At 39.3% G+C, this 16,549-nt stretch overlaps 1 protein-coding gene across 3 annotated transcripts in view; it reads left to right on the top strand.

The window, feature by feature from the left end:
- LOC107501533 (corticotropin releasing hormone binding protein) overlaps positions 1-15,357 on the top strand; it is an 88,740-nt gene extending 73,383 nt beyond the window's left edge. For 2 of the 3 annotated variants that reach the window (XM_036225609.1, XM_036225608.1), the window contains 6 exons: positions 3,874-3,967; positions 4,291-4,448; positions 5,874-6,084; positions 7,976-8,124; positions 11,661-11,778; positions 14,576-15,357. In XM_036225609.1, the coding sequence (XP_036081502.1) occupies positions 4,302-4,448; positions 5,874-6,084; positions 7,976-8,124; positions 11,661-11,778; positions 14,576-14,733 (783 nt within the window). In that variant the 5' untranslated portion in view covers positions 3,874-3,967; positions 4,291-4,301 and the 3' untranslated portion in view covers positions 14,734-15,357. Of the gene's footprint in view, positions 1-1,567; positions 3,552-3,873; positions 3,968-4,290; positions 4,449-5,873; positions 6,085-7,975; positions 8,125-11,660; positions 11,779-14,575 lie in introns of those variants that run through there. The other variant, XM_016127780.2, reaches the window with a different exon arrangement.
- Positions 15,358-16,549: the final 1,192 nt, after the last annotated feature.

Here is a 16,549-nt window from a genome sequence, read left to right as displayed (position 1 = left end):
CCTTTTCCCACAAAATTTTGTGGACTAGGGATTATGAAAACATTGGTTCAGGGTATTTTCAATTGTCAAGTTGTAACATTTAGGGCTTAGGAATTGTTGATGGCTGGTTTACAGCCACAGAGACTGCAAACACTGGAGGAAGGTGCCTGAGACAGAGAGAGAGAGACTGGGAACCAGCATCCGAGCCTCTCTGCTTCTTGTTTATTGCCCATGCATTCTTCAAGACATCTCTGTGTCCTGATAATAATTTCCCTTTTTATTTAAATTCAAATTTGGTACAAATCACTTGTAACCCCCCAAATTCTAATGTTTAAGACTGCTGGTCATCTTAACCATAAGAAAAGAAAATAATGCATTCAGGTTGAAAATCACTGACATCTGAGAGTTTTATTCAAAGGCTGGTTTATACTGGTTCCCCAAGTTTCTTCTAAAGCATGGATTGGCAGTATTCTCTGTTGAAGTGAATGACAAAAGAAAACATTTCCTATTACAGATAGGAAATACTTAAAGGGGTCTTGGGACCAACCCTCCAATAGAAAGAGATCTGGGATTATGTAGTCCTCTTCGCTGTTTCTGATACCTCAGTGCATAAGCCGTGGCAGACTCCATAAGCCTACATTTGGCTGTCACAATCATTTCACAGGCCATGCGGGTGATTACAGAGTCCCTCTGCATGCTAATCAGAACTTGTCTGTGTAAGTCTCTTTAATCGCAGCAAAAATGAAAAATCTGCCTCTGCCATCCTCCACAATATTTGGGAATATAATATGGCTCTATATTGTGTGGCCACCTAGACCTTCAGGCTTAACACAGGAGACAATTTGCTCTGGGACTTTGTGAAAGAAAAAATCTTCATCCTACCTGACAAAAAGAAAGTCTTAACCCTATCTAATAATAGTTTAAGTTCTAAAAACAGTGATCAGAGATTGTCTTAACATCAGGATTGGAGAAGTTGTCTCTAAAATACGGAGAGAAACTAAAACTTGTGCAGAGAACGGAGGAGGACATATATATCATTCCAACCAGCAGACTGATGACGCTGAGTTTACTAAGAATGTATTTCAAAATGCCCAGTCAACTTGTTTGGATGACTAAATCAGTCCATGAAAATAATGTATCTTCAGTGCTTAAACATAGACCTACTTATTGTCCAGAAAGTTTTTTTCCTGTCTAATCCAAATAATACTTCTATTGCTCTAACCCATTTTTTCATACATTTCCTTATGGAGAACGGCTACCTGGTTTCTCTTTGTCCTCCAAGTCTACCTTTTAGTTCCCGCCCATAGGTTCTAGTTTCCATCCTTTAGTTACCCTTAATTAAAAAACAAAACAAAAACAAAAACCTCCTCACAACAAACTTAACACACTTTCCATTGACTTTAGTAGACATTTGCCAACCTGGTGAAAATCACACGCTAATTTCCCCACAGAGAATTTGGCGGAATGAAGTACATTTATTTGCTATTATTTGTGGGTTGTTATGTAAAAATGGTTATGCTTGCCCTCCTTCACCCCAGCTTTTCTCGTATGTGATTCTTCTCTGTGTGTGTGTGTGTGTGTGTGTGTGTGTGTGTGTGTGTGTGAGAGAGAGAGAGAGAGAGTGAGTACATGCATGAGATTGAGAGAGAAAGGGAGGAAGCACCTAGCTAGCAGATTGGAGAAAAACATCTCTGTGGTGATGCTAATAAAGCCAGGTCCCCAATTGGGACAAGCAGGGGTATCTAAGCTGAGTGCTGGGCTTTGTTCTAGGAGCCAGCCAAGGCCATGGCTAGGTTGTTGGGAAAGGAGACTGGGCCTGTGGCATTTGTGATGAGTGTGCCTGAGCTTCCCCCCAAGCACAACTGGAGACAGACCTGTAGTTGGCTTGGAGTGTTTGTGGCCAAGCAAGTTGGTATTAAATCATTTACTTTCCTCCCCTTTTATCCCTCTCAGGTTTCTTTACACCCTCTCTAAAATTCAGACATCTAAACAGTCCTAGGAAGGGGAGAAGGACATGGTGGCCAGTGTTCATGACCTTTAGGTGACCTTCCCTCTCATGCTCTCTGTGGTCTGATACTGTTTACACAGAAGGACTACGGTAGGAAGGCCTCCTGTTTAAAAAACTAAGTGGTAGCCCCTTTGGAAATCAGAATTGTCTTAAATATGAAAATATTAAGTTCTGACACCTCTAAGGGAATGGTTGCTCAATTTTGAGTATTTACAAACTAAAAATCTAACCATTTCTTTGCATTAAAATTCTTTATTATGGGCTCATTATTTGTGATAATTTTAATAACAATGAAAGCTACAGTAGTGCCATGTTTTCTGTCCGGCAGAGATAAACAACACGAAGTGTTCAGGATTTGTAGCTGCCTTGCTTAACCTATAGATTGGAAAGGGGTAGGAAAGCCAAAAGCGGTGTGTCCCCATATTTCCCACAATTTCAAACATAAAGGAGAAGCAGTTCTCTTTTTGTCTAATTAGCAAAGATAAGCTTATACTTAACTTATTTCTGGATCTCTAAGTCATTTGTTTAGCTCTGGAAGTTTGCTGACGAAGAGCTATAATAAAGCTTCTGGGCAGTTCTTTCTACCAAAGTATTAAAATAATCCCGGTATTTGAAAACATGAAATGGAATGATTTCACGTGGTTCAGATGGATACTAAGGTCATGGCTGCAGTTATCAGCCCCTACCGTATGTCCATCGTGTATACATTTAGGCTAAGTGGCAGAACTCAGCTAAAATCCAGAAGTCCACAGACACCCGAGTTAGCTTCCCATCAAGGAATTGCTTACAAGAAACTGGACCAGGATAAAGCAAAGATTAAGGGACAGAAAGAAAGCTTAAATTACATTACTGCAATACTCTGTAAAATCAGAATTCAACTTCTGTTCAGCTTCTCTTTCGAGCTGAAAACGCCTCAAGTTTCTTACCGAGAGGCATGAGCAATTGTGTGAAATTATATTTTCTGACGATTTCCAGCACAAGTCCATCCAAGGTTATGTGACAAGGCTGCATGATAAGGTCATATGTGTTTGGGTATTTTATGCATGTATGTAATGTCACTTTGCTTTGCAAGACTAGAAACCCCTGAATAACCACAGAAAAGGATAGTTCAGCATTTGGCAGGTCAAGTAAAATGCCTTCCATTATTCTCTACCTCTGCCTCATTCTGTCTCCCATACTTTAGTTCACTAAGTTTTAAGAGCCTGAAATCATTCTTGGTGAATGATGCTGGACTGCTCTGAAAATTTGGGGCTGAAAGCTAGACCCTCGTCATCACCACGTGCGTTGTCACTGAGACAGGGTAACCCATGGTTACTGAGCTCAGATCAGTTAAGGGGCAGAGAGCCTTCTCTCCTTGCTGCTTTATAAAAGAGACCCAGCTAAGGGACCCTACCAGATTCCAGCTCTCAGCTTGGGGGAAGGCGTGGAAGCAAAGCCCGAGACCTCGGGATCAGAACACAATAACTGCAGAGGCAAGGCCAGCATGTCTCCTTCCTTCAAACTTCAATGTCACTTCATTCTGATCTGTCTGGTGGCTCTAAGAGGGGAAAGCCGGTACCTAGAGGTGAGCGATCCCCGAACTGACCCATCACACCTTCCGGTGCTGTGAGTGTCCAGTCTTGGGGGTGGGCAGACTGCCTGGGTTCTTGCCTTTGTTGGAGTTAGCTCTTCCCTGTCTTTTGCGCTGGTATTTCCCTTGCTTTCCTCCAAGACTAGCCTTCCTCCCTGCCTCTCCCTCCTTAGCTCCAGCCGCTGGGGATACCCTGATCTGACGGAAATGAGCCCGTCACTTTAATCTCTTTGCTGTGGGGCAGGGAGAGTGCCCTGCTCCTGGTCCCCTTTCCCACCCCTTGAACTTTTCTTGACTGGCCCGTTTTCCTTGCCAGCTGCGGCAAGCCGCGGACCACGACCCTTTCCAGTTCTTCAGCGCCAACCTGAAGCGGGAGCTGGCGGAGGAGCAGCTCTACCGCCGCGCTCTGCGTGAGTCGGCGCTGCGGGGCTGGGGCCACCGGCAGCGGCAGCGGGGAGGTGGGGAGGTCGGGGCTCTGAGCTGAGGGCAGGAGGCTCCCGGGCATCGCCTGGAAGGAGCTGGCTAGGATTCCCATCATTAAAGGTCTGTCCTGAGGAAGCACATTGGAACGAGACGCAGTGATGCGCCCTGGAACGCGGGAGCCTCACAGCGGATGTTGGGAGCTGGGCGCGGGGCGATGCAGACCTGGGAACCGCGGGTGCGGAAAGGGGTGCCCGCGGCCAGCACCGCCGTGGCTGCAGCCTGAGACCCCATCCCCGCTGCCCTCCCCCAGGGTGCCTGGACATGCTGAGCGTCCAGGGCCAGTTCACCTTCACCGCCGACCGGCCGCAGCTGCACTGCGCTGCCTTCTTCATCAGCGAGCCTGAGGAGTTCATCACCATCCACTATGACCTGGTCTCCATCGACTGTCAGGGTGGGGACTTCCTGAAGGTGAGGTGTCCCACTGAGCAGCCCCAGCTGTGGGGTATGGGGTGGGAAGTGGGTCCGGGTGCTGCGCCCAGCGGGGCTGCCGAGCTTGGGGAGCTGGTGACAATTAGATGCTCCACTGGTGCTGGAGTGGGAGGTGCCCTCCAGGACCCCCATGCGAAGGGAACCTCCCCCCAACTTCAAGATCTAGCCTCAATCCGGAAGGACCGGTGCTTCAGTTGTTGCAGTGGTTTGAAATCTCCTCTGTGCGTGCACTCTTGCTGATGGACCCTTCTAAAGACTTGAAATAGCGTGGTTGAACACTGGGGCAGATAAATGATACAAACTAGCGCGAGCGCTTGGGTCCACGAAGCTGGAGGATGCTGGTTAGAAAGGCCAGCTTCACACGTCTGCGGTCTGAGCCCACCTCGCCCCTGCGGGTGCCTCTCTCTGAGGAGCTGTTCCAGGGTCGCAGACGCTGTTTTCAATGCCTGGGTGATCCGATTTTGGAGCAGAAGGGCACAGGCTGCTGGGAGGGTTACTGAGAGGATCTAGTCTGAGGGAGATGGTATAGGAGGACAAGGCCCCCAGCCTCATAACATTCGCTCTCCCAGTCATTCTCCACGAGTCCAACAGGTCGGCTGGGGATGGCCGGAGTTTTGCAGTCCAATTAAAAAGATTGTGATTAAAACTTTCAAAGTAGAATTATTTTGGAACCTGTCCAACGTGTTAAGTTTGGTAAAGTAATTTGTAGCTGGCAACTTTGCTAATGCAAGCTAGGCTGGACTGATTAAATCGGTGACCTGTGGTGATTTTAAGAGTAATGTCAATAGACTCTGACCTTTCATCCAACTGCAAACTTTAACAAGTGAAAGCAAAAAGTCCTCAGCAACATACCAGCCATTGTTACCTAAGTGTGGAAGTAGTTTTTGATATTTTAATGCGATAACAATTTAAAAAATGAAAGAAAAAAAAAAAGAGGAGCATATATAACCATTAGCAGGTAGGTAAAGTTGCTGTTCTGTTTTTTTCTTTTGTTTGTTTTTTTGAGACATTTTGTTCATATTTCAATGAGGAGAAGAAAGAGAGGAACTGAAACTCAAATATTCTTCTGTGGAATTCTTCTGAAGGTGGGAAGTGTGGAAAATATGACCAAAATAAAAATAGATATTGCCTGTAGTTTCATTTACCAAGGTGGCTGAAATTATAAAATAAAGTTTACTTACTTTGGAAACTTTAAGGTTTATTTTTAAAAAGCAATAATTAATTAATAATATTATTTGCAAACCACCCTCATGGCCAAAATATATACAAATGGAAAGCAAGTAGGGTGTCAGTTCCTCACTTGTGACTAAAGTCCCATTGCTGGGTAACTTTCCTCCCTTTTCAACACACTTGTGACTTCAGTTGATGGAAGTGATCATCTATGTTTGTGTTTTTTGTTGGAAGGTATTTGATGGTTGGATTCTCAAGGGGGAGAAGTTCCCCAGTTCCCAGGATCATCCAATCCCCACAACTGAGAGGTACATAGATTTTTGTGAGAGTGGTCTTAGCAGAAGGAGCATCAGATCCTCCCAGAATGTGGCCATGATCTTCTTCCGGGTCCATGAACCAGGAAATGGATTCACATTAACTGTAACTACAGATCCCAACCTCTTTCGTGAGTAGGCTCTCTGTCTTCTCAGGCCAAAGGCAGGAGGACTCTTGTGTTGGGGGGTGGGGGAAGGAGGGGTCTGTCAAATATGCTTTTCAAAGATAGTGCTATTGCACAGACTTAAGAAATTTGAGATACGAAATGATATGAATGGAAATTCTTTTATAATTAGAAATGACCTAAAGGATATTTCTATTTTTTATTATTATAAAAATCAAATCACAGTTTTTAATTTATTTCCCAGGCTAGGTAGAATACTAATTTATGGTGAATAGAATTCTAAGTTTTCTTCAAACTTTTGGTCTGATCTCCTAAGGCACTACAATGCATTCATTCAGTGGCAAACTTTAATCACTCCAAGTCATTCCACTGATCTGTGATAAGCTTGAGGGAGCAGATATGAAGTTGCAGTCTTAGAGATATTCAGGCAAAGGCTGAAACACTGCATATCTGGGATGCGGTAGACAGATTTCATGCCCTGGGCAGAGAGTTGGACCGGAAGACCTCAACGTCATCTGATTCTGAGTCCTCCAACTCTAATTTAGTTCATTTCTGATGGGAGCACACAAATATGCCAAAAAACTGAACAATCCAGGCCTAAAACACATTATCTTAATCAAATGAGTTCATCCACATAGTGTAAATATATACATGCCTTACTGATAAAGTGTACAGCTGAAACTTATTATATTTCATTAACCAAAGTCAACATAAAAAATAAATTAATAATTAATTAATTAATTAAAAATTTAGTTCATTAATGCTTGTTTTTTCCACATTAAAAGAAAAAAACTTTTTTAATCAGAAAAACATAGCACTCGTTTTTGGTTGCATACAACATTATAATATTATAGTGTTAATATTAACATTTCATGTGATCAAAGAATGGGGACTTATCTGCCAAAGAATAATTTAGTTACTGATCTTTAATTTTTGAAAGAAGCCTCCCTCTCTGCCCCACAAAGGAAAAAAAGGCTGATTCTGAGGACTGGAGCAGAATAATTCTGGAGTACAGAATGAAATACTTTTCCCATATTTTGTTATAAATTAGAAACCTTCTAGAATCATCAAAGAATTTCAGTTCTTTTTTAAATGAAGTGTAATTAAAATTATAGGAAAGAGGCAAGAGGTAATTCTGACCTAATCTGATTAATCAGAAATTTTTCTTCCATAATTGTCAAAAAAAAAAAATGGTGCAAACTCTGATGCTACTAGTTTTATAGCTAGAAAAATACATTTAAGTATAGACTTGAGACACGAGACAAAAATTTCAGAAATTCTTGGGAGTAAATTAAACATTAAAATTTATCTTTTAATTGACTTACCACTTAATACCCAACAAATATTTATTAGATGTAAGCCTGCTTTCTATTTTTTCTCAGACTATTTTGTGACTGTTTTATTATTTATTGATTTTGTTGTTTAAAAAGTCATATATGGCTCTATAAATTATGAATGAAGTTTTCAGATAGACAGTGTTTGAGTTCCGGCCTCTTTAAAGCCTTGATTTTAGGATTTAAAAAGTTTAAAACTTCTTTAAACTCTTTAAAGCCCTGATTCTTCCTGACTCCCATCTTAAACTTGGACTCTAGTTTACTTAAGTGCTCCTAGAACTTCCTGCAGTTCATATAGTTTGGTTGATTATTAATTTATGTCTGTGATTATTATCAACAAGGCAGCCCCTTGCAGCCAAAGGCGTTCTGACAATGTCCATACATCACTGGTGATTTTTATTCCCCAACTCCTTCCAGTCTCCACGTTGCATTTGTGATATGTACTCTCTTCAGGGCCACAGGCCCTAGATCATTAATAGGAGCCTAGAATAAAGATAGGGTAAATTTCTATAAAAACTCAGCATATCGAGTACTGAAAAATGTGATTTTGTTTTTCTATAAAGCCTGCAATGTCATTTCCCAGACTCCAAATGGAAGGTTCACCCTGGTAGTTCCACATCAGCATCGAAATTGCAGCTTCTCCATAATTTATCCTGTGGCAATCAAAATATACGATCTCACCCTAGGACACTTCAATGGCCTGCAGTTAAAGGTGAGTTCCTTACTTGCTTCCAAAACATTTACTAAGGCCACAGCTTTATCAGAGAAAAAGTAATCATACCGGGTAAACATGGATATTAGTAAATTGGAGGAGTATGTGCTTCCGTTTGACTATTAAGTCTCAAATGTGTGTGCCTTTGCTGCTTTGACTAAATCCCTCTTCTATTTCCGTTATGCTGCAAGTTGCATACTCAGGTGTCCCTTGTACCAATCTGAATCGTTTTCTTGAGATGTAGGAAATGTTTTCAGTTGGTAAACTCGTGGCATATAATTACAATTGAACTCTCTTGTACTTGCCGCATTTAAAAAAATTCTCTCCTAGCAGAACTTAGTGTGAGTCATCTACACAGCTGTTTTTCTGATTATTGGAATTTTCTTTTGACGTGAAGAAAGTATCTCATTGACTGTGTTATGAAAAAATGCCAAATGTGGCATAAAATATGAAATTGGATTTTTATATTGCAAAATACAGTGAAGTTTTTTTTTGTATTACATTTAATTCAGTACATTTTGCAGCAAATTATTAGCTGAAAGTCTCCATCAACTTGTTTTCCCATGAAATTCTGTATGGATTTTAAAATTAATGCTAAGTTTGATCACATTTACTTGCACTGGTAGCTTCTTCCCTCTGAGTCATCCTCATTTCCTTTTACTTTCTCATATGCCTAGGTTAAGATAGCACATGTATTTTCTGGCATCAAAGATAGTCATGGTTCCTAATCAGACAGTTTTCAGGGAAAACCAAATAAATAGGATCAGGAGTGAGAAAAGGAGTATGTCTAATTTCCTTTAAGTCCTAAATTCAGTGCTATTTTTTTTTTTTTAAGTTGGACTCGAGTGGAAGAATAACTCTTTGATTAAGACCAGGATTAGTGGGTGTCTCTGGCATAGTCTTATTAGCTTGAGATTGTTTGTATGTCCTTCCCGATGGATAGTATAGAAGATGGCATGTATGGTAGAAGATTGGGGGATCTACGCTTTAGTTATTACTGGCTCTGAGGAGTAATCTTAATGTTTCCCCTTTAAAAAATTTAAAGTCTGAAAAAAAAAATTGAAGTCTGCAGTGTTCTAGGCACCTATTCCCATACAAAATATTTTTTGAGTGCTTACCATGTGCAAGGCACTATTATAGATGCTCAGAATTAGCAATGAATAAAACAGATCCTGCTCATGTGGACCTTGCATTCTAATGGGATGAAATAGCAAAAATGTAATGTACTTCAACTAGTGGTGAGTGCCTTACAAAAAATGAAGTGGAGTGGTGTAATAGTGACTGGGACAAGGGAGCAAAAGTAAGGGCGGGGAGCTTCTTGAGATAAGGTGATCAGGAAAGAAATATTCTGAGAAGGAGATATTTAAAGCGAGACTTGAGTGATAGATAAGAGGGAGCCAACAGCCTCAGAAAGAGCCAGGAACAGAGAGAATAGTAGTGCAGAGGCTCAGAGGCAGGAATGGGCTTGCTGGGTTCCAAAAATGGCAAGAAGGAAAAGTAGATGGGGAGCGATATGAGAGAGCATCAGGGAGATGGGCAGGGCCAGGGTGCGGAGAGCTCAACAGGTCTTATTAAGGAGTTCGAGTTTATTCTAAGCGCGGTGGGAAACCACTGAAGGACTTCAGGCAGGAAAGTGACATAACCCATTTGTTTATGCTCAGGTGGGGTGAAGGTAATTGGGAATTGCTGATGTCATGACAAAATTAACTAACAAAATCAAAGAGGGGAGAAATAGATTTATCCAAAGGCCATTCTGGCTTCCATGTGGTAAATGGACTGTAGGGGCCTAAGGTGTGCAAAATGTGTACCTGGGGGGCCATTGTCATAGTCTAGACAAGAAACGATGGTGGCTTAGTCTAGGGAGATACAACCTCAACAAAGAAATCTAAGGAATCACTTGAGCTGAACCCCAGAAAGGTCCCTATACAACTCAGTTTCTGCCATTGGTTATAAGAATAGCTGAGAGGTTTGGGAAAAAGGGAGAAAAGTCATCGAACATCAAGAAATAGGTCTATTCAACTTCCTTGTTTCTTTGTTTTGTTCTCATTTTGGCTTCTGCTTCTCCTATCTCCTTTATTCCCCATTTCTCTCTCCTGAGCCTGCCTTTTCCCCTTCACCACTTTCTGCTGAAATTTAGAACTTATAGAACCAAGTGGAAAATTTAGTCCTAAGAGGTGCTCCCCCTGGACATTCTCTACTCATGAAAAAGACAAGTTTTTTTCCTTCACCCTAAATGGCTTATTCAACTCTTCATACAAGAACATAAGCCCTGTACACAGTGGGGCTAATTAACCCTCTATTTCATCATTTGATGAAATTATGCACAAATGTGTAGCAGAGAACCAAACATATTGTGTGCTTTAAAAATGTGTCCCCACCTGCTCACTTTCATTAGCTAGTTACTGTTATAATATTTTCTAAGTTATTGTTCAGTTTTAGTTGTATTTCAATGTCTTCTAAATGTTTACATGTGTGCATTTGTTTATTTAACATTCTCTATTTTAGATCTGGGTCCTTATGTACCAAGGTCTATGTGGTTATCTTCTGAGCAACTTACCATACTCCACTAGGTCTCCATGCCTTAATAAAGAAGAAGACCACAGAAAAATACAGCCGTATCATTTGTGGGGGACAGTAGAAAATAAAAATGTGGGAACCCTTTTTAAAAATTATTAAGAATTCCAAGACTTGGCCCTTGTAAGCGTGGGCCCTGTGCGGCAGCACAGGGGGCATCCACATGAGGCCAGCCTTGATTACAGGGGATGGGTGTCCCAAAGGGCAACATTTGGGACTAAGAGGGGTTCCTTTGTTTGTGTGGGAAAGTGACACATGAATTGCTGTGGATGAGACAGTGTGGAAAGGATGAAGGGCAGCAGAAAAGGGTGGTTACAAGGAATCATATAAAGTTTTAGACTAGATTCTTGTTTTGAGTAGTTCGAAATAAATGTTAGCTAGAAAGATAAACACAGTGATAACTCTAGCTAACTCGAGCCCCCAAATAGGGTTCTCTTCTTTCTTTGAAATTCTTGTAACTAATCTAAATCCTTATCAGCAGAAATTATAAGGATTGTCTCAGCAGCAGAAAAATTTCTTTATAAAGAAGAGGAAAAGACGTGTGTTGAAGGAAAAACTGATGTGAAAGCCCTATTCGTAAAAACTCTAACTGCATGTATTAAGAAATTCAAATAATTTCGTATGTATGTCCAAATGATTTAAAAAGCAAAGCATTTTCAGATTCAATTTTTATATATCTTATATGGAGTTTACAGATTCCCATTTTATCATTCCAGTCCTGGAGCTTATAAAGAAATACAAACACATTTTAAAAATGATTACTCAACTGATTTAGAAAAGCACGTCTTCTTATTATTTTTTCTTTTAAGTGTCTTTTAATTTCTAGAATCCTGGATGCTGAATTAAGTGGCACTGCCAGGAAGTCTAAGGCTGGTTGATGAATTTACCAGCTTGCCATTTGTCAAATGGTTTCTCTTCTATAATTGGTTTACATATCTTTCCTTGTTGCTTGATTCTCTCAGAAACCCTCAGCAGGGTGTGGGGGGAAAGGAGACTTTGTGGAGCTGCTGGGAGGAACTGGATTGGACCCTTCCAAGATGATGCCTTTAGCTGATCTCTGCTATCCCTTTCATGGCCCTGGTGAGATGTCTCTTTGATTATTATTTATGTGCCTATCAAGATTATTTCCTTAAGTTAAACATCTTATTTTTTTTGTACATGGGAAAGCAACTTCCACACACATACACACACAAAACCTTCAATTTTACACATTGAGCCAGTGTGAGGATCTTACATTTGAGCCTATGTACAGTATCTAAAATGCATTACTGACTTTGGGAGAGAAACCTGTGAAGTAACAAGGATACATGTTTAAGATTGGCTGTAAGTAAAACTATGAAAATGACAAAGCTTTTTTGTTGTGTGCTCTTTCCACCTTCTTGAAGGTCCCTGCTTTCATCTGCTAGATACTAAAGGGTTTGTTTACTAAAACTATGGTTCACATAGGAGATATATCATCAATTAGTAATGGTATAATAATGAAGTATCATCTAAACTTTTGTGTGTGTGTGTGTGTGTGTGTGTATGTAATACTTAGTAAATAAATTCGAAAGTGGCATGCTTTATTAGAAATTCTCAGAACTGCTGAATGTCCCCAACTACTAGCAGCAAAACCAGCCTCTGTAAGACTGCTGTGGGGTCCAGGGAAGGGGTGAGAATCGCTGACCTCATGACCAAATTAATTAACAAACTCCAAGGGGGAAACAGAAGATTGCATTAGACATTTCTATTAGCACCACTCCCATATCTGTAGTTTAGATGCAGGAATCAGAGATTATCTTTAAATAGACAAAATTAAAACAGGAGAGGTAGTACAACAGTCTTTAATCGCATGACAAATTTTTATCATAGCCCCCCTTCCTCTCTTGTATACACAGGTCATTAACCAACTAGGTAATGAAGCTGCAAATTAGACATCCTTTTGATTAGAATAGAGTTAATATGCACAGGTAAACATTAAGGCTCAATATGTATTCCACCGTTCCTCAGAAACACTTGTATGAAAGAACTTCAGATGAGATTTAAGGCAGGACTGGGCCCAGGGCAAGATTTCTAATCGAGGTAAAGGCAAGAGGTTTCTAAAAACTCACTTTGTTGAAAACTCAGGAAATATTTTATGATAATTAACACTTGAGTTGTCAATGCATGTGGCTTCTCTTGCCTTTTGCCTGTGTTCTCTGAGGCACTGGATCCTTCCATGCCATTAGGCACTTGTGAGGAGATACATTTGAGATGGGTAAAAAGATTACATTAAGGGCTAAGAACATTCATGTTTTAAAATTTGGATAATTAAAGCTAGAATAATTTTGGTGCTTGAATTGTATGGCTTGAATTAGGTGAAAAGGTAAGAATAAGTGCAAAAAACTCACTTTGCCTCAATTATCTAGGTAATTGAAACTAGTCTTAAGATAATTTGAAGGCTTGAATTCTATACTCATTGGTTAATTTTAGACTTTACTTTTATTTGTTCATTCACCATGTTTCCATGAGTCTCTTTTAAGTTGTTCATATAATGAAGAACTACTAGAGTCTCTGACCTTTGAATTGAATGTTATTAGGAATTATGTCAAAAAATAAATAATACATATTTTAACTAAAGGAAGTAAGGCATGTTATACAGATTAAAGTTCAGAGTAAGGTCAGAAAAAAGATGACCTTCCAAATCATTTAAGAAAAACTAAATTTGGATCTTGTAGAAGCATAGCCCAGACTCCCTGGTGCTTATGTTAAGATAATCATAGAGTTTATGTTTATTATGTTTCCAAATTGACTTTTACCTCAATACATAAATCTCTCTGGCTGTTTTACTTTATTTAAACCCAGGCACATGTTTGTAAAGTATCAACTTTATAACAATGCTAGTGTTTCTCAGAATTAAGGCCTTACAAAGACAAAGAGAGGAGAAAATAGAGAAAATTAAAATGGCAGAAATGATTACTATAGGGCAGATAAATCTTGCCTCAGGAACCAGCTTGAGGTTTAAAGGAATAAAATAAAAGTAATTTTTAATAAAAATAATATGAGTTAAGTATATACCTGCTTCGGCACATCTGCACTAGAAGATACGTAAATGTTGGCAGAAGCTTATACAAATAATGAATAAAATTGGATTTAAGAGAAGTAAGGATGTCAAAAGCCATTCTATATATGAAGCACAGAAAAAAAATAAGACAGAAGACGTGCAAATGGATAATAAAACAAAAACAAATATATTCCATGTAGTATATACAAACCATGCAAATGATTTTTGTATATATGTAAGACAGAATTATTATATATATTATTACACATTATACTATATATAGTAAATACATTATATATAGTATATTATAGCTCAGAAAGTAATAAACAGGTGATTTTTTTTTGTCTACATATATATCTAGCAGTACACTCTATCCTCTAATCTTGCCCACTAAACGACACTTGCACCCCTATGTATTATGACAGCCAAAAACTTCTGCAAATTTCTAGCCTGTCCCTAGGGGCCAGTACTGCCCCCCCCCCCCCCCGAGAATGCTGAACTAGAGCAAAGATGTGAAGAGACAGCTACCGTTACCCTCAGAGCCTTGCATGTAGAATATGAAAAGTGCAAGGACACATCTTGTCTGTATGCAGCCAGATTTGTTTGGCTAACAGCGTTCTTGCACCTGAGGAGAAAGGCTGAGTTCAATTTCATAATTCTACAATTAATTATATATTACAATAAAAATGAGAACAAAAATGTTTCACCTGATGGCAGATGCATGGTTTGAGTCCGTGAGAGGAAGATACATCCCCTTACTTTCTCTGTGTTTAAATCATCTTGTCTACATTAATGGTTTGACTGTGTGGTTTCTAACCTGCTGGGAAACTTTTCCACTTTTTCCATGAATTATAGCCCAAATGAAAATTGGCTGTGACAACACAGTGGTGCGCATGGTCTCCAGCGGAAAACACATAAATCGAGTGACTTTTGATTACCGTCAGTTGGAACCATATGAACTGGAAAATCCAAATGGAAACAGTATCCCGGAGTTCTGTTTGTCTACTCTTTAAATAACCAATCCAATGAGTTTTTAATGGATATTATACATGATTTTGATGACCAACTAGTTAAAATCCTTTCATAACAGTCAATGTGCACAGCCTAGAGCCCACATCTCCTCCTACCCCTGTCTGTCTCTTACACACACACACACACACACACACACACATGCGCATACACACATGCACACACACACGCACATTAGTTTTTATCTTGCTTTTTTTCCATTTGTAATACATAAATGACCACATAGCAGAAAATAAGACCTCCTTTGGTAGAAAACCAGTTTTCTGTAATCCTTTGCTATGCTAGAGTACTGAACTGGTAAGAAAAGTGTAAAGCAGTGTGCAATTAAAAAATATATTTCAATGGAAAATACTACAAAAAAAAATGGTAGCATTCCTATCAGTTTTATAACAGAAAACCATTAAACAATTGGATGCCTGTGTATACCAAAATAGTTGCATCTGTTTATTTATTTTCTGCTTATTATTCTGTTTACAGTAGGTAATAATTGTAACTATTATTTATTGATTTGCAGCAACTTGTTTTTAGCAAAACTCTGTAACATGGAGAAGATTTTCCATCTGTAAATACAAATGTTAATAAATATATTCAGAATGTTGGTACCTTGATTATTGTGCTTTGTTTTCTGAGTAGTCCCCTCCCTTATTACCATCAGAAAATGACATTCTCATGTGGTGCTGAACCAAATGCTGAATAAAATCATTTTTTACTTCTTAGAGCTAATAGAGCCTGGCCAGTGAAGTGGAATTGTCTAGAGCAGAAGGCAAATCACAGTGCTTGTACAAACAACTCTCACTGATGGACCCTGACAGGGAAGCAGGATACAGGGGTCCCTTCTCCACCATCCCCCAAGAAAACTGAGAATGTGTGTCTTTTCAACAAGGACAGCAAGGGCCTTACAACTGTCATTGACAATTTGCAGGATTCCAAGTACTTCTTTGGTACCGAAGGCAGTTTACTGTTGACTGAGCCTTATCCACATTGTCTTGAGATTAACCATGTGAGAACCAAAAATGAGGTCCTGAGCAACAGAGGGAATATTCCTAAGTGAAATCCTTTTCACTGTGGATTAATGGATGGAAGTTACAAACAATGCCATAATGAATGGCCTTATTATTTAATATAAAGTTCATCTTATAATGGAGTGTACTAGAATCCCATACATGAAGCTTGTTAACAAAACCTGATAACTAGGCAGAAAGAAAAATATTGATTGAAAAAGCTAAAAATATCCAGAATTTCATACAAATTTTGGCCCACTAAATATTTTGTAATGAATGAATTCTTTAGCAAATGAATGAATGGATATATTCATAACTGGATGGATATATAATTCCTGATTAGTTATATAAATGTTGAATTCCTTATTTAAAAAAAAATTCTATGAAGTTGAAGTCTTTTATCTTTTTCACTGTCTTTCTAGCAACCTAAGAATCAATGCAGTCACTTATATCACTTTTAGAAGTTCCTGGCTTTTAACCCTCATGATCCCTTTATGCTGAGTAGAGAAAATGGTCTAAGGTAAGGAGGCAAGTATTTTACTGTGGAAGTTAGAACAACTTGCTTTTATTCCTAAGGGACATTTTGCAAACTACTTAGCCTTTCTGCTCTAAAATGGGTGGGACTGTGGTCTCTAAGTTTTCTTCTAACCTTGACATTCCAAGATCATTCATTTGTAATATATTTTATTTCAAAGCTTGTTATTGTATAATAGTGTAAATTCTTTGAGAGGGTGGCCACTCCAGAGAACTGTCCATGACTTATTTTCTGGAGATCCATGACTTGGTCTTCATTTCAAAA

This window comes from Rousettus aegyptiacus, unplaced genomic scaffold (genome assembly GCF_014176215.1).
Source record: "Rousettus aegyptiacus isolate mRouAeg1 unplaced genomic scaffold, mRouAeg1.p scaffold_m13_p_8, whole genome shotgun sequence".
In the NCBI taxonomy this organism is placed as follows: Eukaryota; Metazoa; Chordata; class Mammalia; order Chiroptera; family Pteropodidae; genus Rousettus; species Rousettus aegyptiacus.
This window is presented reverse-complemented; position numbering and strand designations above follow the sequence as displayed.